A 25,094-nucleotide genomic window follows, 5' to 3' on the forward strand; every position below is an offset into this window, starting at 1 on the left:
CCTAAGCTGTCAGCTTTAAATTCATCTAGCAGAGCCTATGGAGCAATGAATAGAGAGATCCCTGGATCCACGTGAGCTACAGGACTGGTTCTAGCTTTGTCAGAAAGAGATTTTCATGTACTAGATTTTGTGTTATTTTTATTTAGTACAGTAATTATGGGAGAACCCCTTTAAATGTTTTTGGGTCACACTGTGATTTTAGAGAGTTAGCGCCAATCTACTGTATTAAGCCACTTAAGATAACGTTGTCTACAGCGATATATAACATTATAGTCATAGAAGATTATTTTTATTCAAATTTTACTTTTTTATTCTGCACGCTCTGATGAGACAATAGCATGTGGTTGAGGCGCCGTCCTTACACTGAGAAAATACCAAAAGCATAACTGATATTAATGGAGCATCTACAGCTCTGGAGGACCTGACGTGTCCAGATACTACATAGACGACCACTGCGCTAATGAAGAGTAAGCGACCGTTCAGAAAGGAAAGTCCAACTAAGGTCAGAGGTCAGAGTACTGGCATCGCCTGTGATTGGCCCTCTATATGGGGGCACAGCAGCTTGACAGTGGTTTACAAAATTGGAATACCCCTTTAAAAGAAGAAAGATGATAAATGGCTTGGATATAAATAATAGTAGCAGATAATTTGGGTTATCAACATATATTATTTTTTCTCATAGAAAAATCGAAAATTGTTGAGCAAACACCCTTTCCCTTAGGAAGGAATGAGGTCTATGCGGCCTGAACGATTTCATATTATTTACAGCAGAAAATTACTTTACTTCAATTTAGTTGGTAAATTACACCTGAAATGTACACCAGCTTCTACGTGCAGGAGATTCCAGTTTCTGGTGCACGGTCCTCCAAAAAAAATTTAAAGACCTGTGGCTTCTAATAAATTTGGAGCATCTTACATCAGCGGCACCACACGCCAGCCTAAATAAATTATCCCCATTGTGTATAATAGGAAAACACATTGAAACTTCTCCAGAAGACCATACCATTATCTCGAGAAGATTTCCCATGACAGATTTTCGGTTATATTATCTATTATCCATACATTGACATACTGTTATCTACCCATAGTTGGTAACAGTCCAAAGAAAGAGGGGGGTCATTCACAAAGGGAAAGAAAGGGGAAAAGTTTGCGCACATTTAATCCAAAATGTGCTTTTGCATTTTCTAATTCAGTAAACTAGGAAGGGAAACAGAACAGGAAAGTTGAAGACAGATGATCACGTGCATTCTTGGACTGGCCCATAGGGCAACAGGTGAATCCCCTGGTGGGCCCCTAGTCCCCCATCTCCTGCACAAGTGGCACATGGCACTGTAGACTAACATATAAATTGGATGTCTAAGATGCTATGTAGTGTTGAGCGAGCATGCTCGGCCAAACTGGTGTTCAAATCGACCATTGCTGTGTTCGGCCGAATACCACATATGCTCGAGCGTGATGCTCAAGTCAGTGTATTTAAATCTAATTTAGCCTCTATTTCTGCTGGGCTTTGAACTCACAACCTTCTACATAAGCAAGGACCTTAACCACTCAGCTATAAAGCTGAATGATAAACTGTGTCAGAAAAACCTGATAGTAGTTTGTAATGTAGTAAGTATTCATATACAGCAGACATATAATCTTATATTTCACTGCAGGTTTGCATGTAGCCGTATAGTGTAGTGGTTAAGATTCTTGGCTCTAATGTAGAAGGTTGTGAGTTCAAATCCCAGCAGAAACGTTTCAGAAATAGAGGCTAAATTTTATTTAAAGACCTGACTTGAGAAAGGTTCTGTGAGAGAACTGAAACGTTGTCAATTTTCTGACATATGTGAATGAACTGCACATTTTTTACTTCAAGGAGTGCTGCGGACTTTCTTTGTTGTTTATCCGTCCTGTATCGAGGGACCACCGCGGGCACCGTACAACCATTCATTGCATGTGAAGGAGTGCTGCCTAACCTTTTCTATGGATCTACATATATATATATATATATATATATATATATATATACACACAAGTTTTTAGCCATAATATATGAACATATACTATTATATATTTAGAATATATAATATATTATAATATATGTAAATATATTATTGCTAAAAACATCAGTAGTAGTTTCCCACATATTATGCCCAAACAGAAAAAGAAAAAGTCTTGAATACGTTGCCTGGACTCCTCGCGCTGCAGATCCTAATATAGTGATGTTGGTCAAGTTCACTTAAAGTCCAAACTGTACAAAATAGGATCGCTCTGCAAATACTCCTGAAGTCCTCTTTCACACCATGCGGTTATACATCAACAGATCCAGGCATGGGGCGGAATGCAAGTGCACATAGATATACCTCCCCTCATCCAAAACCTATAAAAGCCAAGGGGTCGAAGAATAGTGAAGCACTTTCACATATACAGTAGATCCCATTAAAAGGTTTATTGTATTTACAAAGTTACACTTGTAATCAGCATGTCACAAATCTAAAATCTCCACGCTGCCCAACCCGGGCTTCACTCCTTGAGCTTCGTCAGAGGCATTCATATATATCAGAAGTATAATTTTATATATATATATATATATATATATATATATATAATATATATATATAGAAACCAAAAAAAGGAAACACAGCAGCACAAGACCAGAAATTGCAGGTGCAAGTCCTCTCAGCCGTAGGCTGGAGTGCTGCCTCATCTTTGGAAACTATATATATATATATATTTTTTTTTTTTGTAATTGCACATTTATTTTGTGCCATACATTTTTTACAATTACAAAAAAAATATAAAATATATAAATTATCCTCTATTTCTGCTGGGATTTTAAGTCACAACCTTCTATATTAGAGCCAAGAACCTTAACCACTACGCTATACAGCTACATGTTAACCTGCAGTTCATGAAATGATACTTCTGGAATATTCACTACATTACAAACCACTATGAGGTTTTCTGAAACAGTTTATTGTTCAGCTTTATAGCTTAATGGCTAAGGTCATTGCCTCTAATGTAGAAGGTTGTGAGTTCAAATCCCAGCAGGAAATTTTAGAAATAGAGGCCAAATTAGACTTAAATACACTGGACTGAATCCATATATGGACATAGCTATATATGGAGTCAGAGCAAGGACTGGACTCCTAAGCCGCGGACTCACACTGGGGGATTCTCTCACTGTACAGCGATCTTCTGCATAGACTTGAGTGGGACCTGGCACCCTCTCCTCTTCAGAGCACCCAAGCATCCCAAAGTGTTCTACTCGAGCACTTCAACACTAATGCTATGCAGTACATTGCCTATGTCCATATAAAAGACTGGATGGCGTGGGCAGGTAGCATATGCATGTGGGCACCCAGAGGGAATTTTACTGGTGGGCCCTAGGCACCCCACTCCGACACTGATCGCATGAGCCTGGCCGGTGGGCTTAACCACAATGCTGTGCAGTCAGCCTGACAGCCAATCAGGTGGGAGGATATTGACTGGTCTATTGTGCTCTGTGATAGTTCTAAAGCGGAGACATGGGGGTCATTTACCAAGCTGAAACATGCCTAAATTTGGCATATTTCAGGTGCACATAGCGACACAACGGTTAGCTATCTTCAAATTCGCCCCGCTCACGCCAGGTCTAAAATTGTGGGTGGGAAGGGGATGGTCCGTCTCATTCACCATTTTCTATGCCTGTTTTAGGCATAGAAAATTATCTAAATGTAAGACACCTTGGAAGCTGAACCTCTTCATAACTGTGGCGGATCCACTGCCAGCTCAGGGTCTTTATTAAGAAAACACTGATCTTAATAAATGTGCCCCATGATCCAGATCCGGTTTTCTGGCTCCCTGTCCTCCATCTGGAGCAGGGCCTGGACAGATGCAGGGATGCCTTCCTTTTCAGTAGCTCCACGATCAGACCGCAGCATTGCACAGCAAATTGACTGACTGAGGCTTCTCTCAACCCCAGTTAGTCACAAGAGCCAGAAGACATAGCTCTCTGTGACTAACTGGGGGTGAGAGATGCATTTCGGGTCCTGCACAGCTCGTTCATGTCTTTGCATACTTTTTTTTTCCTCTTCTGCTTGCAACAAGGGTTGTGGCTTTACAGAGTCAGGACATGGCCTAGAAGGAGTGGGCATGGCCTTTAATGCCCAGCATTTGTAGGTAAAGCAAGTCCCTAATTGGATGTGTTTATCATGTATTTGAATGAAAAAAAAAAAAGAAAAGAAAAAAAACGGATATTGCACATTTTGAGGAAAGTAACTTCCTCAAATGCCTGATGTGGACAGAAGAGTTGTGTACTCGGAGGACTTAACATGTAAGTAACCGTTCATTAATTGTAGATAGAGATCTATCAGCTGCATATCACCCAGCAGATGTCCATATAAATCTGTATCTACTGACTACTAATAATGTGTAGTTCCCTTAAATCATCCAGTGTCCGCGCTGTTTTGTATAGTCATTGTATATAATGTTCTGATATGGATCATAAATTGTAAGGAGCCACAATAAAAATATGTCTCATAAATGATGGTAAAGGGACCTGAGGAGACCCCACGGTAAAGATGGGTAAAAGGGGTTAAGAAGATTCAGATAAATTAACCAAATTGTGCCTCTTTAATTTGAAGCAAAAATGTATCACCTACATAAAGTGTATGTAAATACCTCATCTAGATGTTACATTGTCTTTTTTTGAAATTGTAAAAATCTCACACAATGAGACACAGAGTCGGGCAGATTGGGAGAAATTAAGCTCTGATTTTTGTACCTGAAATTGTATTTTGATTTTAGTTCCAATCTCATGAAAATAATATTTATTATAATTTATCTAATATGTGAGATGTTACCCGAGAGATAACAACTTATCTTTTACTCTGTAAATTTCTCATTGACAGAGGGTACAGGATAGCTTCATTTACATGATATGAATGATGAGAGTGATTGTGCTGAAAATGGGATAGATGCCGTAGTGAGAATAGGAAATTCTGCAATGTCCTTGCATAGAGTTGAGGGGACACCTGGATGTTTGGGTTCGCCACGTTCGGCCGAACTTTGCAAAAAAGTTCAAGTTCGGGACCCGAACTTGACCCGAACTTGATCCCGAACCCCAACCCCATTGAAGTCAATTGGGACCCGAACTTTGGAGAACTAAAATGGCTCTAAAAAAGTCATGGAAATGGCTAGAGGGCTACAAAAGGCAGCAAAATGTGGTTAAGAGCATTGCAAGTGCTCTGCAAACAAATGTGGATAGGGAAATTACTTAAAATAACATAAAATACGTAAAAATAAATAAATTATAATCTTGATCTAAGAGGAGGTCAATATGGAGAAGGAGGTTGAGGAAGCGATGGATGTGGTGGTGGAGGAGGAGGAGGTAGCGTACACTGGTTTTTGTTTTTTATTTTATTTTATTTATTTATTTTTGTTAAAATTTGGGTAGACCCCAAAACATTGGGAAATATAAAAAATAAAACAAAGAGAAAGTGCGCTGGAGTACAACAATGGCTGGGTGAGGCAGGTATACATGTCTATTCTGCACAAGGTACGGACAAGTCCTGTGGGATCCATGCCTGGTTCATTTTAATGAACGTGAGCTTGTCCACATTGGCTGTGGACAGGCGGCTGCACTTGTCTGTGATGACGCCCCCTGCCGTGCTAAATACACGTTCAGACAATACACTGGCTGCAGGGCAGGCCAGCACCTCCAAGGCGTAAAGGGCAAGCTCAGGCCATGTGCCCAATTTGGAGACCCAGAAGTTGAAGGGGGCAGACCCGTCATTCAGTACGTGAAGGCATGTGCACACATACTGCTCCACCATGTTGGTGAAATGCTGCCTCCTGCTAATACGTTCCATATCAGCTGGTGGTGCTGGTTTTTGTGGCGTGCTGACAAAGCTTTTCCACATTTTGGCCATGCTAACCCTGCCTTCTGAGGTGCTGGCGGTGCCCCCCTCCTCAGCCTTCACCTTATGCTTCCACTCTGCCCCCGCTGTCAGGTGGGAATGCCACAAGCAGCACGTCTACCAGCGTGCGCTTGTAGTCGCTCATCTTTTGATCAGTAACAGACTTTTTTTTACTAAATTTAGTTCCCTGTCAGCAATGCAGAGCAGGGGTTTTTCACTGGCAAAAATGGGTTAATGTCAACCATCAATGTAACAGACAAATTTTAGAAATTTAGGTCCCTGTCACCTATGCAGAGCAGGGGTTTATTCATGGCAAAAATGGCAATATATCACCCAAGAATGTAACAGACGCTTTTGCACCCTGCTCCCTCTTCTGCTGTGCTGGTGCCTCTGTGCGACCACCGCCTCTTCCTCCAAACTGCACACGTCACTCGCATGACCTTGATTCCATGTGGGGTCTAGTACCTCATCATCCTCCACATCATCTTCCACCCACTCTTTACCTCTGCCCTCTTTGTCGGTCTGCAGACTGTAGAAAGCCGCAGCAGTTGGCACCTGTGTTTCGTCATTATCAGAGACGTGCTGCGGTGGTCTTCCCATGTCCTCATCCTGAAACATAAGTGATTGGACATCGGTGCACTCAATCTCTTCCACTTATGGGGCAGGGCTATGTGGGTGGCCCACGGAAACCCTGCCAGCAGAGTTATCAAAAAGCAGAAGAGACTGCTCCATGACTTGGGGCTCAGACTGCTGGGCAGGCCAGCACCTCCAAGGCGTAAAGGACAAGCTCAGGCCATGTGCCTAATTTGGAGGCCCAAAAGTTAAAGGGGGCAGACCCGCCATTCAGTACGTGTAGGCGTGTGCACACATACTGCTCCACCATGTTGGTGAAATGCTGCCTCCTGCTAAGACGTTCCATATCAGCTGGTGGTGCTGGTTGTTTTGGCGTGCTGAGAAAGCTTTTCCACATTTCGGCCATACTAACCCTGCCTTCTGAAGTGCTGACGGTGCCCCAGCTGCATTGGCGACCTCTTCCTCCTCCTCTGCCTTCGCCTTGTGCTTCCACTGAGCCCACGTTGTCAGGTGGGAATGCCACCAGCAGCGCGTCTACCAGCGTGTGCTTGTACTCGCGCATCTTCCGATCACGCTCCAGTGTCGGAATTAAGGACGGTACGTAGTCCCTGTAACGGGGATCCAGCAGCCTGGCCACCCAGTAATCAGCACAAGTTAGAATGTGGGCAACTCGGCGGTTGTTGCGGAGACACTGCAGCATGTAATCGCTCATGTGTGCCAGGCAGCCCAGAGGCAAAAACAAGCTGTCCTCTGTGGAAGGTGTATTGTCTCTGTCCTTTGTATCCCCACAGAGCTGGTTTGGGTATCACCCTGCTGTGAACACGGTTCCTCCTCCTCCATCTCCTCCTCCTCATCCTCCACCTCATCAGCCTCCAGAACTGTGCCCTGGCTGGACAATTGTGTACCTGGCTCATGTTGGTGCAGGAACTCACCCTCGGAGCCACTTGTGAATGACTGGCCGGAAACCCTATGAAATGATCCCTCTTCCATCATCACCCGAAGCACAATCACTTTTTTCAAGGAGGCATAGCAGTGGGATAGTAACGCTGAGAACGGCGTCAACAGCGCAACAAGGCACACAGGTCTCGCATGGAGGCCCACTCATTGGTGGTTAAGTGGTGCTGTTCCGCAGAGCGACTCACCCGTGAGTGCTGCAGCTGAAACTCCACTATCTCCTGCTGATGCTTGCACAGTCTGGCCAGAATGTGCAAGGTGGAGTTCCACCTTGTGGGCACGTCACATATGAGGCGGTGATTGGGAAAACCAAAGTTATGCTGAAGCGCTGACAGGCGAGCAGCAGCAGGGTGAGAACGCCGAAAGCGCACACAGACGGCCCGCATTTTCTGCTGCAGCTCTGACATATTGGGGTAATTTTTCAGGAACCTCTGCACCACCAAATTCAGCACATGCGCTAGGCAAGGGATGTGCGTCAAACCGGCTAGGCCCAGAGCTGCTATGAGATATCGCCCATTATCGCATACCACTAGGCCGGGCTTGAGGCTTACTGGCACCAACCACTGATCGGTCTGTTGTTCAAGGCCCGTTCACAGCTTCTGCGCGGTGTGGGGTTTGTTCCCCAAACAGATAAGTTTCAAGACTACCTGATGTCGTTTACCCTTGGCTGTGCTGAAGTTGGTGGTGAAGGTGTTACGCTGACCGGATGATGAGGCAGTAGAGGATGAGGAAGCGGAGTATGATGAGGAAACAACAGGAGGCAAAGAGAAATGCCCTGCAATCCTTGGTGGTGGAAGATAAGTTTTAAATCCTCGGTGGTGGAAGGACATGCGCCAAACTGCTATCCACCTCAGGCCCAGCCACCACTGCATTTACCCAGCGTGCTGTTAGGGAGATTTAACGTCCCTGACCGTGCTTACTGGTCCACGTATCTGTAGTTAGGTGGACCTTGTCACAGATGGCGTTGCGCAGTGCACACCTGATTTTGTCCCCCACTTGGTTGTGCAGGGAAGGGATTGAGCACCTGGAAAAGTAGTGGCGGCTGGGCACAACGTACTGTGGGACAGCCACCACCATCAGATTCTTAAAACTGTCTGTGTCCACCAGTTTGAATGACAGCATTTCAAAGGCTAGGAATTTGGAAATGCTGGCATTCAGGGCAATGGATCGCGGGTGGGTAGGGGGGTACTTCCTCTTCCTCTCCAGTGTTTGGGAGATAGACAGCTGAGCGATTCCATGGGATATTGTGGAGATGCTTGGTGGCTGAGGTGGTGGCATTGCTGGCACATCCTCTGTTTGCGGGGTGGCAGGTGGCACTGTCACTCCAGAGGGGGATGAAGAGGCCGAGACTGCAGCAGAAGAGGAAGCAGGAGGAGCCAGAGACTCTTCTTGTTTTTTTTGGTGTCTACTCCACTGCAGCTTGTGCTTTGCACTTAGATGTCTGGTCATGCAGGTGGTGTTCAGGTTTAGAACATTTATGCCTTGCTTCAGGCTCTGATTGCACAGCGTGCAAACCACGCGTGTCTTGAAGTCAGCACATTGTCTGAAGAACTGCCATGCCAGGGAACTCCTTGGAGCTGGCTTTGGTGTGATCGGTCTCTTGGTGCGATGGGCAGTAGCAGGCATACTGTCTAGGGGATGGCCACTACACTTTTGCACCCTGCTCCCTCTTTTGATGTGCTGGTGGCTCTGTGCGACCACCGCCTCTTCCTCCGAACTACACAGGTCACTCGCATGACCTTGAATCCAATTGGGGTCGAGGACCTCATCGTCCTCCACATCATCTTCCACCCAGTCTTCACCCCTGCCCTCCTTGTCGGTCTGCACACTGCAGAAAACCACAGCAGTTGGCACCTGTGTTTCGTCATCATCCAAGACATGCTACGATGGTCCTCCCATGTACTCATCCTGAAACATAAGTTGTTGGGCATCGGTGCACTCAATCTCTTTCACTTCTGGGGCAGCGATAGGTGGATGAGCCTTGGAAACCCTGCTAGCATAGTCATCAAAAAGCATAAGAGACTGCTGCTTGACTTGGGGCTCAGACTGCTTGGCTGATTTGTAAGGGGGTGAGGTGAAAGACGGATGTCCATGGGCTGTAGGTGCTAACTCTGATCTTTCAGCATGAGACTGGGTGGGAGACAATGTGAGGAACTGGAGGCACTGTCAGCAACCCAATCTACTATCGCCTGTACTTGTTCTGGCCTCACCATTCGTAGAGCCGCATTAGGCCCGATTAAATAACGCTGAAGGTTCTGTCGCCTACTCGCACCTGAGGAAGGTGTTTCACTTGTGCGTGTAGCTGGCACAGATCGACCATGTCCTCTCCCTGCAACAGGAGCTCCACCATCACCAGCAGCACAACGATCAGCGCCACGTCCCTTATTTGACGCTCTCCTCATTCTTTGCGTTCACCCACCAAACTAACAGATGGTTTATGTCAGGCAACAATGTAACCGCCAATAGTCAACAATTAAGTTCAACAGTGTGACAGGTGAATTTAATACAATTACTTCACGGTCACAAAAAATGTGAATTAATCAACCAACAATGTAACAGCAGTATTGACTGGTTTTATTGGACTGTTAAAAATGCAGAGCAGGCTGCAAATGTACTATCTAACACAAAAAGTTTTATTTTTTTTTCAAACAACAATATAACAGATGTATTTGACAGTTTTATTGAACTGTCAGAAATGCAGCGCAGGCTGCAAATGTACTTTCTAGCACAAAATGTGTGCTTTTTTTCAACCAACAATGTAACACAGCAGTATTTAACATTTTTATTGAACTGTCAGAAATGCAGCTCAGGCCGAAAATGTACGATGTAGCACAAAAAGGGTGTTTTTTTAAACCAACAATGTAGCAGCAGTATTTAACGGTTTTATTGGACTGTCAGAAATGCAGTGCAGGACGCAAATGTACGATGTAGCACAAAGTTAACAACAAGTTCTGATATCAGAATCTTTCCTATTCTCTCCCTCACAGCAGCAGCATCCTCTCCCTACACTAGTAACAGCAGAGTGACGTGCAGCGCTACATGACTCCAGCTTATATAGAGCCATTAAATCGCCGAACACCAAACTTTTATTGAAATGTTTGGGTTCGGGTCCGGGGTCAAAAAAATCGTAAAGTTCGGTACGAACCAAAACTTTACGGTTCGGGTTCGCTCAACCCTATCCTTGTATAATCTGTAGTGTTTAGTTTTTTTGTCTCAGACAATGTCTTCAGAATTCTATTAGACCAAATACATGACAGACAATAAGGAGGCATGCTTACCCCGTCCATTCATTGTAAGGTAACATTACAACAGAGACTGGGACTAGGAGAAATTCATTCTATCTAGTACAGGAAAACAGTGGTACCTCCGTAGATAGATAGATAGATAGATAGATAGATAGATAGATAGATAGATAGATATGAGATAGATAGATAGATAGATAGATAGATAGATAGATAGATTGATAGATAATAGATAGATAGCAGTGTTTCAAGAAAGTGTGAACAGCACAGCAGTATTCTATGATGGCGGGTGCCAGTGGCTGATGAAGCGATCCAGGCTTCCAATAACAGTAATCACAGAAAATCCACGGCACTTCCTTAAGTAAAAGCGTGTAGTTTATTCAAATTATATTCACAACTAGTGGGTAGCTTATTAAAACTTAACATTTAATAATGTCCAAGAATAAAATAGTAGGCCCTGAAATAATGAAACAAACAAAGAATACAACCATTGGCTGCATTAGTCTCCTTTGGAAGCAATGCTAACAAGAAGATGGGAGAGGACCAGAGCAGGGATAGCAGTGTAAAAAATATAGAGTGAGAGGAAAAGAGGCATAGATGGAGAGACACAGTGCTGGGTCAAACACCCTAGGTGTCCCTAGCTCTATCTCTCGTCCTCCTTATCTAATATATTCTCCCTGCCGTCACCCTCCCTAAAAATGGACTGCCCAGCTTTGCCCGACAGACAGAATAAGGTCCATAGGATCCCAAACTAATCTACCGGTTATAAGGGGAGCAATTGAACTGACAGAATAATGAGGTCGATTGGACTAAGTCGCAGTGTGGCTATGAAAGGCCTGCAATACTCAGTGCAATCAACACTCTAACATTTACAATTGTAGCTATGTGGCTAACAAGTTAATTAAGAGTCCCGACGCGTTTCCTCAATAGTTACTGATTCCTCAGGGGACCAAATCTTATATCAGTGACCCCTCGGTATTGGGTCCCTTTGCTCAAGTGGGAAGTACATAGAAGACCCGGCTTAATACAAAAATCCAAGATTATGCGCTGCAATCAATCCTGGTTGCTGGTGCCTATGCAGTATCCTTTTTACCAGTCAGATCACCAACAGGTCTCTATTTAAACCTCAACCATACGTCGACTTAATTCCAGACAATTATGGCCAAGTCTCCCCTCAGTTCATGTGACCACACGTCTTCAGGTCACCAATCACAACTGATATATAAATTAACTCATCGGTTTGAATATTGTCCAGGTACAAATAGCGCAACCTAGATCTGATTCCATTCAGTGATGTTCATTGAAATATTAGCTAACACACATTGAAACAGCTCTCCTGGTCTAGTCACACCAGGAAATATTCAGAAACTGTTCAATGGCGTGTGCTCTTAAGTGCTAAACAGCAATGATATATAAGCACAAAAACAAGAATCACTCATCTGTCCAGTATTGGATGTCAACTGTCCACAGATCGATGAGGCCGATGCTGCTCCTCGGCGTCCTGCATATGGCAATAGCAGTGGAGAGACATTCGCGGCTCTTTTTTAAAGCCGTGTTGCTCCGCCCACTTGCGTTATACAGCATCATCCGACCAGGTCACGTAAGGCATCACCTGTTCAACCCCCGGTCACATGACTGAGCAGTTCCAGGAAGCGCTTAATACAGCGGCGTGTCAATACTGCAAGATAACCATCCAGGTAGCCTGCCGTCTCCAAGGGGAGGAGACTCCAACATCTGAGTGGCACATATTACAGCCGCCGCAGGCAGTGCGCCTACCAGAGTGCGCTCTGTGCTACACACGTCTGAGGCGGGTTCGTCGCAATGTTTAAGTTAAGCCAGCAGGCAAGCCTGGTTCACCATTAACAAAGCTCCAATTCGAATCATTTTTCCACCGGGTCTGTAGGGTCCACAGATCCCAGGTGGAATGCAAGAGTTTATAAGGTTGATCCCTAAAGATATCTGACGTACACACAATTAACTTCACCGCCCCCTGAATACAGCGCTCACCAAAGTTAGATACCCAGACAGCATATAATATTGGATATAATATATGAACAAACAGGTATAAGTTTGAAAACAGGAGAGGAGGGGAGGGGAGGGGACAGGATAGTGTCTAAAAGTAGCAGATTCAGAAAGGCTTAGGGGTCAATGTAGCAGCTAAATGATAACTGCTCATTTAATCCCATGGGGACCACGGTTTTTAGCTGAAAGATCCACCATGTTTCTCTCTGCAAGAGCTTCCTGTCCCAGTCCCCTCCCCGACTCGGTCGTGCGACGACCTCAATACCCATGAATCTCAGGCCAGATATGTCACCACTATGTACCGTATTGACATGTTTCGCCAAGGAAACACTTTGCCCTGATTGAAAAACGCGAGAGCAAAGAGATGGGTATCTCACCCGACATTTTACAAGATGTTCGCCTCCTCTACAGTTTGAGCGACAGTACCCCTCAGGAAGGCAAGGGCCCCTTCACCCCCCTTAAAAACAGGAGCCTTAAAATGCCACCTGTAGGGGACCCTACATGTATTGACGTTTTTGTTAACCAAGTATGTCGGGACCTGACAAATCTCACTTCCTCACAATGCGGTTTCAATTGTAGTAAAAACGAATACAAATCACTGTTAGACCTGGAACATAAGAAAAATCTGACCATCAAGCCCTCCGATAAAGGAGGTAACATCGTCTTGATGGATACTATCGACTATAAGAGGATGTGCCAGGTCTTGCTTAGTGATAAAGACACCTATGAGAAGTTGAGTGGAGATCCCACGGTTTCATTCCAGAAGGAACTAGTCCTCATATTACGGTTAGCTAAGACCGAAAACCTTATTTCAGGGGAAGAATTAGATTTTTTGTATAAAAAACATCCAACCGTAGCAACCTTTTATAGTTTACCAAAGGTTCACAAAGGGGCACCCCTGTTAAAGGGCGTCCGATTGTATCAGGTGTCAATAGTTTAACCCAGAAATTGGGTATTTATCTTGATCGCATTCTGGCACCGTTTGTGAAAACACTGCCCACATACCTGAGAGACACGAGTGACCTTTTAGGTCGTCTGGAGGGGATAACTTTGGAGGAAGGTACATCTTTGGCTACAATTGATGTGGAAGCCCTCTATTCCTCCATACCCCATTCACTAGGAATGAGGGCAGTAGAGACATTTCTCATCACCAGAGGACGACAATTTCATCCCCATAATGCATTCATTCTGCGTTTACTTGATTTTGTCCTGACGAGGAATTGCTTCTTGTTTGACGGGGTCCTTTACCACCAGCTCAGGGGCACCGCGATGGGGAGTCCTTGTGCCCCGTCGTATGCTAATTTGTTCCTGGGCTGGTGGGAACGGACCCTGGTCTTTAGCGATGTACCCAGCAAACACATTCCATGTATCACCACATGGGCCAGATTTATAGACGACATCATTGTTGTCTGGAAGGGGGGAGAAAAAGAGTTTGCAGAATTTGTTCAGGAATTGAATGCCAATTGCATCAATATGAAATTCAACTCAGAATTTAAAACTAACACCTTGCCTTTCCTTGATATTGAGATTTCGAGGGGCAAGGATGATGTGATACAAACCAGCACATTCAGGAAGCCCACCTCGACGAACTCACTTCTACATTGGAGCAGTCATCACCCTCAATCCCTAAAAAGAGGGATACCGGTGGGACAGTACCTACAGATTAGGAGGAACTGTTCCACCTGGGGCGTCTTTAAGCAACAAGCTAATGATCTACGATGTAGATTTCGTGAGAGGGGCTATCCTGATGCAGTCCTCAGATCAGCCTACAAAAGGGCCTGTGAGAGCAATCGAGATGAGCTCTTGTACCCTAAACCTAAAAAAACGGATAGTGGTCCTATACGTCTCATAGGTACTTTTGATGGTGCATCTGAGAATATTAAACAAGTGCTGAGAAAACATTGGGACGTTCTACTTCTGGATCCGGACATTAAAAAAGTGATCTCGGAAACAGTACAAGTCACCTACCGCAGGGGCCTCAGCCTCAAGGATCGTCTGGTACACAGCCACTTCAGTGAGACTCGGGATACTAAAGAAACATGGCTACGGCGTCCCATTGGATGTTTTCACTGCAGTGGCTGTGTAGCGTGCCCACATATTGTACAGGGACGCTCATTTTGTGGTAATGTCACTGGTAAAAAATACCAAATTAGACATTTTGTGAACTGCCGCACTAAGGGAGTCATATATAAGATCAATTGTGAATGTGGCCTCGAGTATGTGGGCAAAACCACCCGTGAATTTCGACGACGGGTGGGAGAACATCTGGTTGATGTTAGAAACAACCGAGACACACCCTTGGCGAAATATGTAAATACGGTACATAGTGGTGACATATCTGGCCTGAGATTCATGGGTATTGAGGTGGTCGCACGACCGAGTCCAGGAGGGGACTGGGACAGGAAGGTCTTGCAGAGAGAAACATGCTGGATCTTTCAGCTAAAAACCGTGGTCCCCATGGGATTAAATGAGCAGTTGTCATTTAGCTGCTACATTGACCCCTAAGCATTTCTGAATCTGCTACTTTTAGACACTATCCTGTCCCCTCCCCTCCCCTCCTCTCCTGTTTTCAAACTTATACCTGTTTGTTCATATATTATATCCAATATTATATGCTGTCTGGGTATCTAACTTTGGTGAGCGCTGTATTCAGGGGGCGGTGAAGTTAATTGTGTGTACGTCAGATATCTTTAGGGATCAACCTTATAAACTCTTGCATTCCACCTGGGATCTGTGGACCCTACAGACCCGGTGGAAAAATGATTCGAATTGGAGCTTTGTTAATGGTGAACCAGGCTTGCCCGCTGGCTTAACTTAAACATTGCGACGAACCCGCCTCAGACGTGTGTAGCACAGAGCGCACTCTGGTAGGCGCACTGCCTGCGGCGGCTGTAATATGTGCCACTCAGATGTTGGAGTCTCCTCCCCTTGGAGACGGCAGGCTACCTGGATGGTTATCTTGCAGTATTGACACGCCGCTGTATTAAGCGCTTCCTGGAACTGCTCAGTCATGTGACCGGGGGTTGAACAGGTGATGCCTTACGTGACCTGGTCGGATGATGCTGTATAACGCAAGTGGGCGGAGCAACACGGCTTTAAAAAAGAGCCGCGAATGTCTCTCCACTGCTATTGCCATATGCAGGACGCCGAGGAGCAGCATCGGCCTCATCGATCTGTGGACAGTTGACATCCAATACTGGACAGATGAGTGATTCTTGTTTTTGTGCTTATATATCATTGCTGTTTAGCACTTAAGAGCACACGCCATTGAACAGTTTCTGAATATTTCCTGGTGTGACTAGACCAGGAGAGCTGTTTCAATGTGTGTTAGCTAATATTTCAATGAACATCACTGAATGGAATCAGATCTAGGTTGCGCTATTTGTACCTGGACAATATTCAAACCGATGAGTTAATTTATATATCAGTTGTGATTGGTGACCTGAAGACGTGTGGTCACATGAACTGAGGGGAGACTTGGCCATAATTGTCTGGAATTAAGTCGACGTATGGTTGAGGTTTAAATAGAGACCTGTTGGTGATCTGACTGGTAAAAAGGATACTGCATAGGCACCAGCAACCAGGATTGATTGCGGCGCATAATCTTGGAGTTTTTGTATTAAGCCGGGTCTTCTATGTACTTCCCACTTGAGCAAAGGGACCCAATACCGAGGGGTCACTGATATAAGATTTGGTCCCCTGAGGAATCAGTAAACATTGAGGAAACGCGTCGGGACTCTTAATTAACTTGTTAGCCACATAGCTACCATTGTAAATGTTAGAGTGTTGATTGCACTGAGTATTGCAGGCCTTTCATAGCCACACTGCGACTTAGTCCAATCGACCTCATTATTCTGTCAGTTCAATTGCTCCCCTTATAACCGGTAGATTAGTTTGGGATCCTATGGACCTTATTCTGTCTGTCGGGCAAAGCTGGGCAGTCCATTTTTAGGGAGGGTGACGGCAGGGAGAATATATTAGATAAGGAGGACGAGAGATAGAGCTAGGGACACCTAGGGTGTTTGACCCAGCACTGTGTCTCTCCATCTATGCCTCTTTTCCTCTCACTCTATATTTTTTACACTGCTATCCCTGCTCTGGTCCTCTCCCATCTTCTTGTTAGCATTGCTTCCAAAGGAGACTAATGCAGCCAATGGTTGTATTCTTTGTTTGTTTCATTATTTCAGGGCCTACTATTTTATTCTTGGACATTATTAAATGTTAAGTTTTAATAAGCTACCCACTAGTTGTGAATATAATTTGGATTTGAAGGGTTTAGCCCACTAGTACCAACAGTAGTCTGACCTACTTAAATTGGTTGTGTTATATCGTGATGTTTATTTAACAATAGCAATGCTTCGGTTCGTACACTGGAACCTTTTTCAAGCAGTGAGCAGCCACTAACATCTTCCGGGCATCGCACGGCTGAGGATTTCCCCCATCCTCAGCTGTGACAGTGATTTCCTGAATATTTTTTTAATTCTGTCTCAGAGTGGGAATGCACCTACAATGTGAATTTCAGACCCCTCCGTGATATCTAAGGCTACTTTCACACTAGTGGCACGGACCTCCAGCAGGTTGTTCCGTCGGGTGAACAGCCTGCCGGATTCGTCCTGCCGCTAGTGACCGTGTGCCCCCGGACTGCCGCTCCGTCCCCATTGACTATAATGGGGGCGGGGGCGGAGTTCCGGTGGAGGAACGGCAGCACACGGCGAGAGGCTGCCAGAATAAAACTATGACATGTCCGACATTTATTCCGGCAGCCTCTCGCCGTGCGCTGCCGTGCCTTCGCCAGAACTCTGCCCCTGCCCCCATTATAGTCAATGAGGACGGAGCAGCAGTCCGGGGGCAAAGGTTCACTAGCGGCAGGACGGATCCGGCAGGCTGTTCACCCTACGGAACAGCCTGCCGGAGGTCCGTGCCGCTAGTGTGAAAGTAGCCTAAGTGGGAGAACTTGCAAAATTGCAGGGTGTTCAAATACTTCTGTTCCTCACTGTAGATAGATAGATAGGAGATAGATAGATAGGAGATAGATAGATAGATAGATAGATGATAGATAATAGATAGATAGATAGATGATAGATAGGAGATAGATAGATAGATAGGAGATAGATAGATAGATGATAGATAATAGATAGATAGATAGATGATAGATAGGAGATAGATAGATAGATAGGAGATAGATAGATAGATAGATGATAGATAATAGATAGATAGATAGATGATAGATAATAGATAGATAGATAGATAGATAGATAGATAGATAATAGATAATAGATAGATAGATAGATAGATAGATAGATAGGAGATAGATAGATAGATATGAGATAGATAGAAAGATAGATAGATAGATAGATAATAGATAATAGATAATAGATAATAGATAATAGATAGATAGATAATAGATAGATAGATAATAGATAGATAGATAGATAATAGATAATAGATAGATAATAGATAATAGATAATAGATAGATAGATAGATAATAGATAGATAATAGATAGATAGATAGATAGATAGATAGATAGATAGATAGATAATAGATAATAGATAGATAATAGATAATAGATAGATAATAGATAAATAGATAATAGATAGATAGATAATAGATAGATAGATAGATAGATAGACAGAATTACCGGTAGATATACCTATATATTTTTTATTTGTTTATATTTTTTTTTACCCTAGGTCCCAGAGAATTCACCGACGTAGCAGAGAAAATGGAGTTTAAAAAATATTTGTTTTTCTTGGATTATTATTTAGCTTTAATTCTGATTGGATCTCAGCTGTGGAGCAGTAAGTATGACCTTATATCCCATTTATGTGGTATATGACTGTGTGCGGTATTATGTTTATTATGTACATTGTCTCACTGGCATGTTAGCTTTCCTTAGAGAAGAAGTAGAGAGACATGAGGCAATGCTTTATGGGAAAAATACATCTCCATTTTCCATATGACAGAAACCTGCTTCTGTTTCCACCCTTACGACACCTAGATGTCACAGAGAGGGTTTCCCACTCAGGACTAATAAGCCTCCTACTTTGTGCTCATGATGCCTAAAAGGCTGAAACAGATCTGTCAACAGACAGACATCTTAGAAATGACTGTATCTGTTCACATTAAAAGACATACAGGGGTTTCCCAAGATCTGGTGGATTTCAAGAAACCCTTTTACTGTGTAGGATATTGAGAAATAAATTTCTGTCCCCTTGAGCAGTCCATGCTATTGTGATGTTCTCCTTTCTTATTGGGGAACAAGCCTTAGGCAAGGTCCGTCTGACGCTCTATGTACAAAGATATTCTCCCCTCTAAGCACTGACATTGCAAAGTCTTAAAAGGGCTATCCCATAAAATGTATTCCTATGCCATGAATAGGGCATTAAAACTGAAGTATTATTGCAATGTATATGTACCCCCTGCACAGCCCCCCCCCACCCCACCCCAGGGGCTGGTATAGTGACCTCATAGTAAAGCAAGCAGCTCAGACACCTTTCATCATTTATCCTCACTTCATATATGTAAATATTAGAGATGAGCGAACCGAAGCTGACGAAGTGGAATTCGATGCGAATTTCGGGAAAAATTCAATTTACAACGAATGCAAATTTTCTTGTGCTTCGTGGTAACAAATCACATTTTTCCTAAAATTGCGGCTGCACGTGTGAGGACATGAAGAAAGGAAGTCTGGGAAGGCGGGATCACCCTGATTGACATACATGCATGCAGCCAATCAGCAGCCAGCCAGCCCTGTGATGTCACAGCCCTATAAATACGGCGGCCATCTTAGATCAGACATTTTCCAGAGTTCTGAGTGCAGGGACAGACGTGAGAAGGCGCTAGGAAGAGCAATAGGAAAAACCTCATTGTGAAAAAAAAACCTGAAAAAGCAATTTAAAATTGCAGAGAAAGGCTAGCGAGGAATCACTTCACAGCATCTTAGTGCAAGGAGAGACGCCAGAAGGTGCTAGGGACAGTGCTAGAAAAGCGATTTACAAGTGCAGGGAAAAGATTTTTTGGGGATCCGAATAGCCATTATACAGCTCTGTTATTCCAGCAATTTGTTTTGTTATTGGGTGCAAGTGCTGTGTTGAAAAGCCTTTAGTGGCCTATTTTAGTACAAAAAGAAAAATATACATGCACTTCACTGTTGCAGTTATTTGTGGCAAAAGCATTTAGTGGCCTATTTCAGTACAGATTTTATATATATATATATACGCATTTCACTTCTGCAGTTGTATTTGGTGATAGCGTTTATTGGCCTATTTCAGTACAAAAAGAGAAATATATACGAAGTTCACTTCTGCAGTTATATGTGGTGATAGCTAGTGTTGGGCGAGCATGCTCGGCCGAACACTATTTTGACTCAAGCATTGCGATGCTCGGCACATCGCGGTGTTCGGCCGAACACCGCGTGTGCTCAAGCACGATGCTTGAGTCTCCTTCCCGCACGTTTGTTGGCTGCTACGCAGCCAATAAACGTGCGGGGAGGTACTGGCACTCACTGTAATGCCGTGGTTCGGCTCAGTCTTAGTCAGGGAGGGCTGCAGCAGAAGGGACAGACAGTGTAGGGACAGGAATATATATATTATTTTAGGCAGGATTTAGTGTTGAAAGGTGTTAGAGACCCAAAAGTCCTTTTAAGGACTATTGTTTTATCTGGCTGCCATATATATTATTAGCCCAACCTGCGCTAAATTGTGTGCAATTGTTTGGCCGCTGCTGACAGTGACACAATCTCTGCTACATCTGTTGTGTTACATGTGCGGTTTAGGTACTAGTGCACATCTGTCCTTGCTACCTACAGTGTCCCATACTCCACGAATAAGTGAGGACACAGCTGTTGCCGTTCTCTCACAGCCCCTTTCTATCTTGGGGTAGCGGAAAAACTGTAGTTTGTATTCAGCTTTTTTACGCACATGTGGAATTATTGTGCGGTTTAGGTACCAGTACACAACTGTTCTTGTTACCTACAGTGTCCCACATTTGACGAACAAGTGAGGACACAGCTGTTGCTGTTACCGTTTCCCCCTCAGCTCCTCTTTATCTTGGGGAAAGCGGTATTGTGTATTCAGCTTTTCCACGCACATGTGGTGCCGGCATTTACTGACTATTGCTGCCCCGTTCAATTGACTGGGTATTAGTGCATACCAGCACTTGTTACCTTTCGTGTCCGACACTATCTGATTAGGTGTTGACACATTTGCTGCCGTTTTCATCAAGCACTAGAGTTGAGCGAACACCTGGATGTTCGGGTTCGGGAAGTTCGGCCGAACTTCCCGTGAATGTTAGGGTTCGGGATCCGAACCCGACCCGAACTTCGTCCCGAACCCGAACCCGAACCCCATTGAAGTCAATGGGGACCCGAACTTTTCGGCACTAAAAAGGCTGTAAAACAGCCCAGGTAAGAGCTAGAGGGCTGCAAAAGGCAGCAACATGTAGGTAAATCCCCTGCAAACAAATGTGGATAGGGAAATGAATTAAAATAAAAATAAAATATATAAAAATAAACCAATATCAATTGGAGAGAGGTCCCATAGCAGAGAATCTGGCTTCACGTCAGCAGAGAATCAGTCTCTTCATGCCATAGCAAAGAATCTGGCTTCACGTCACCCACCACTGGAACAGTCCATTGTGATATATTTAGGCCCTGGCACCCAGTCAGAGGAGAGAGGTCCCGTAACAGAAAATCTGGCTTCATGTCAGCAGAGAATCAGTCTTCATGTCATAGCAGAGAATCAGGCTTCACGTCACCCACCACTGGAACAGGCCACTGTCACACATTTAGGCCCTGGCACCCAGACAGAGGAGAGAGGTCCCGTAACAGAGAATCTGGCTTCATGTCAGCGCAGAATCTGTCTTCATGTCATAGCAGAGAATCAGGCTTCACGTCACCCACCACTGGAACAGGACACTGTCACATATTTAGGCCCAGGCACCCAGGCAGAGGAGAGAGGTCCCATAACAGAGATTCAGGCTTCATGTCAGCAGAGAATCAGTCTTCATGTCATAGCAGAGAATCAGGCTTCACGTCACCCACCACTGGAACAGGCCACTGTCACATATTTAGGCCCAGGCACCCAGGCAGAGGAGAGAGGTCCCATAACAGAGATTCAGGCTTCATGTCAGCACAGAATCAGTCTTCATGTCATAGCAGAGAATCAGGCTTCACGTCACCCACCACTGGAACAGGCCACTGTCACATATTTAGGCCCAGGCACCCAGGCAGAGGAGAGAGGTCCCATAACAGAGATTCAGGCTTCATGTCAGCAGAGAATCAGTCTTCATGTCATAGCAGAGAATCAGGCTTCACGTCACCCACCACTGGAACAGGCCACTGTCACACATTTAGGCCCTGGCACCCAGGCAGAGGAGAGAGGTCCCATAACAGAGATTCAGGCTTCATGTCAGCAGAGAATCAGTCTTCATGTCATAGCAGAGAATCAGGCTTCACGTCACCCACCACTGGAACAGGCCACTGTCACATATTTAGGCCCAGGCACCCAGGCAGAGGAGAGAGGTCCCATAACAGAGATTCAGGCTTCATGTCAGCAGAGAATCAGTCTTCATGTCATAGCAGAGAATCAGGCTTCACGTCACCCACCACTGGAACAGGCCACTGTCACACATTTAGGCCCCGGCACCCAGACAGAGGAGACGTTCATTCAACTTTGGGTTGCCCCGCAATATAATGGTAAAATGAAAATAAAAATAGGATTGAATGAGGAAGTGCCCTGGAGTACAATAATATATTGTTAAGGGGAGGTAGTTAATGTCTAATCTGCACAATGGATTTACAGGTCCTGTGGGATCCATGCCTGGTTCATTTTTATGAATGTCAGCTTGTCCACATTGGCTGTAGACAGGCGGCTGCGTTTGTCTGTAATGACGCCCCCTGCCGTGCTGAATACACGTTCAGACAAAACGCTGGCCGCCGGGCAGGCCAGCACCTCCAAGGCATAAAAGGCTAGCTCTGGCCACGTGGACAATTTGGAGACCCAGAATTTGAATGGGGCCGAACCATCAGTCAGTACGTGGAGGGGTGTGCACAGGTACTGTTCCACCATCTTATTGAAATGTTGCCTCCTGCTAACATGTTCCGTATCAGGTGGTGGTGCAGTTAGCTGTGGCGTGGTGACAAAACTTTTCCACATCTCTGCCATGCTAACCCTGCCCTCAGAGGAGCTGGCCGTGACACAGCTGCGTTGGCGACCTCTTGCTCCTCCTCTGCCTTCGCCTTGGGCTTCCACTGGTTCCCCGGTGACATTTGGGAATGCTCTCAGTAGCGCGTCTACCAACGTGCGCTTGTACTCGCGCATCTTCCTATCACGCTCCGGTGTAGGAAGTAAGGTGGGCACATTGTTTTTGTACCGGGGATCCAGCAGGGTGGCAACCCAGTAGTCCGCACACGTTAAAATGTGGGCAACTCTGCTGTCGTTGCGCAGGCACTGCAGCATGAAGTCGCTCATGTGTGCCAGGCTGCCCAGAGGTAAGGACAAGCTGTCCTCTGTGGGAGGCGTATCATCATCGTCCTGTGTTTCCCCCCAGCCACGCACCAGTGATGGGCCCGAGCTGCTTTCGGCGCCACCCCGCTGTGAACATGCTTCATCCTCATCCTCCTCCACCTCCTCCTCATCCTCGTCCTCCTCGTCCTCCAGTAGTGGGCCCTGTCTGGCCACATTTGTACCTGGCCTCTGGTGTTGCAAAAAAACTCCCTCTGAGTCACTTCGAAGAGACTGGCCTGAAAGTGCTAAAAATGACCCCTCTTCCTCCTCCTCTTCCTGGGCCACCTCCTCTTCCATCATCGCCCTAAGTGTTTTCTCAAGGAGACATAGAAGTGGTATTGTAACGCTGATAACGGCGTTGTAAAGGGAGAATATTAATCACCAATATTTATGCAAATATCGATAATTAATATTCATAAATGGGAGGAACCATCTAGTGATAACTCCGCCCATTTATGCCTTTATATAATAATAACAATACTTTCGCTATGCTCTACACTGATCGCTATGCTAGCTGCATGCGCCTTACTAACTCGCTACCGCTAACAAGTACACACTACACAAAAGGGTACAAATATAACGGTATTTATTACACCACGCAATACATTAACAATACACTACGCACGCAGTACACTACAATACACTACGCACGCAGTACACTACAATACAGCACTAAATATACAATCCTAAACTACACTACACATTCCCAATTCCACCCATAAACTATCTATACAGTTCACACATACAAGTATATAACAACCCACCCCACCTGACTATTCACTGTCCCTACGGGGTATGACGAAGGGTTAAAAGGATTGTTTGCAGAGCAGAGGACATGCTCTACAGAACCAGGGAACCAGGGTAACCACCAGGGGTTAATCAGGGGTGTATCGGGTTCCAGGGGTCAGTAGGGGATCAGGGGATATAGGGTTTGGGTTCCAGGGAACAAGGGGTGTATAGGGTAGGGTTAACAGGGGTTCAAGGGTATCAGGGACCAGGGCACACAGGGACCAGGGTCCATAATGGCAGGGAAGGGGTTATATCAGGGTTGTAGGTAAGGGACCAGGGGTACCAAGGGGTGTCAGGCAAGGGACCAGGGGTACCAAGGGGTGTCAGGCAAGGGACCAGGGGTAACAAGGGGTGTCAGGCAAGGGACCAGGGGTAACAAGGGGTGCGATACTTAAGGTCGTCCAGGGGTCTGCTCCGGTAGCGCAGGACACACTCTCCTGGGTCCGGTCCTTCAGGAGGGGGCGGCCAGGCACTTCTGTCGAGCGCCGATCGCGCTCTCCTCTTAAGATATCAGGGTCCCGGTTCTCTCTCCTGCAACGCAGGACGCGCTCTCCTTCTGAAGGGGGGGGGTAAGGGCTGCAGGGGTCGGGCTCTTCAGCCGGAGCTTCCGGAGTGCAGGACGCGCTCCTCTATAAGGTGGGGGCCCTCTCCTAACCTCCAGAATGCCGGGGCCGCCGGATATTTATCCCCCCGGCGGCCCGCACTCCCGCGCCACCAGTGGGCGCGCGCGCGCACACACCACAGTGCAGGACACGTGGGCCGGTGCGGTGAGATGACGTCACCGCGCCTGCCCGCGCGTCCCTGCACGCGCGCCGCAGGGCCGCGTGCACTTGCTGACAGGCGGGAGATCCTTTGATCTCCCGCCTGTAGCTCCCAGCATTCCGGACATCGCAAGGGTAATTGCGATGCCAGAATGCACGTAATAGAGTGAGCGGAGGTATCTCCTCTCTCTCTATTATGCTTAATTATCTCCAGCAGGACTGCAGATAATTAGAACAAAAGGATTCAAATTCTATTGAATTTGAATCCTTTTGAGGTCACCAGAATGACCGGACCTTGTCTAATGCTATGTCTAATGTATGCACATATATACCATACATGCCCGCACGTGTTTGCAGGCATGCA

At 45.5% G+C, this 25,094-nt stretch overlaps 1 protein-coding gene across 2 annotated transcripts in view; it reads left to right on the forward strand.

The window, feature by feature from the left end:
- Positions 1–4,254: 4,254 nt before the first annotated feature.
- LOC120991972 (sialic acid-binding Ig-like lectin 8) overlaps positions 4,255–25,094 on the forward strand; it is a 115,908-nt gene continuing 95,068 nt past the window's right edge. For both annotated transcript variants that reach the window (XR_005776888.1, XM_040420736.1), the window contains exons 1-2: positions 4,255–4,297; positions 18,366–18,473. Coding sequence is in view for 1 of the 2 variants with exons in the window: in XM_040420736.1 (XP_040276670.1) it covers positions 18,398–18,473 (76 nt within the window). In the remaining variant the exon portion in view is untranslated. The remainder of the gene's footprint in view (positions 4,298–18,365; positions 18,474–25,094) is intronic.

The sequence above is a fragment of the Bufo bufo genome, chromosome 1 (genome assembly GCF_905171765.1).
Source record: "Bufo bufo chromosome 1, aBufBuf1.1, whole genome shotgun sequence".
Taxonomy (NCBI): Eukaryota; Metazoa; Chordata; class Amphibia; order Anura; family Bufonidae; genus Bufo; species Bufo bufo.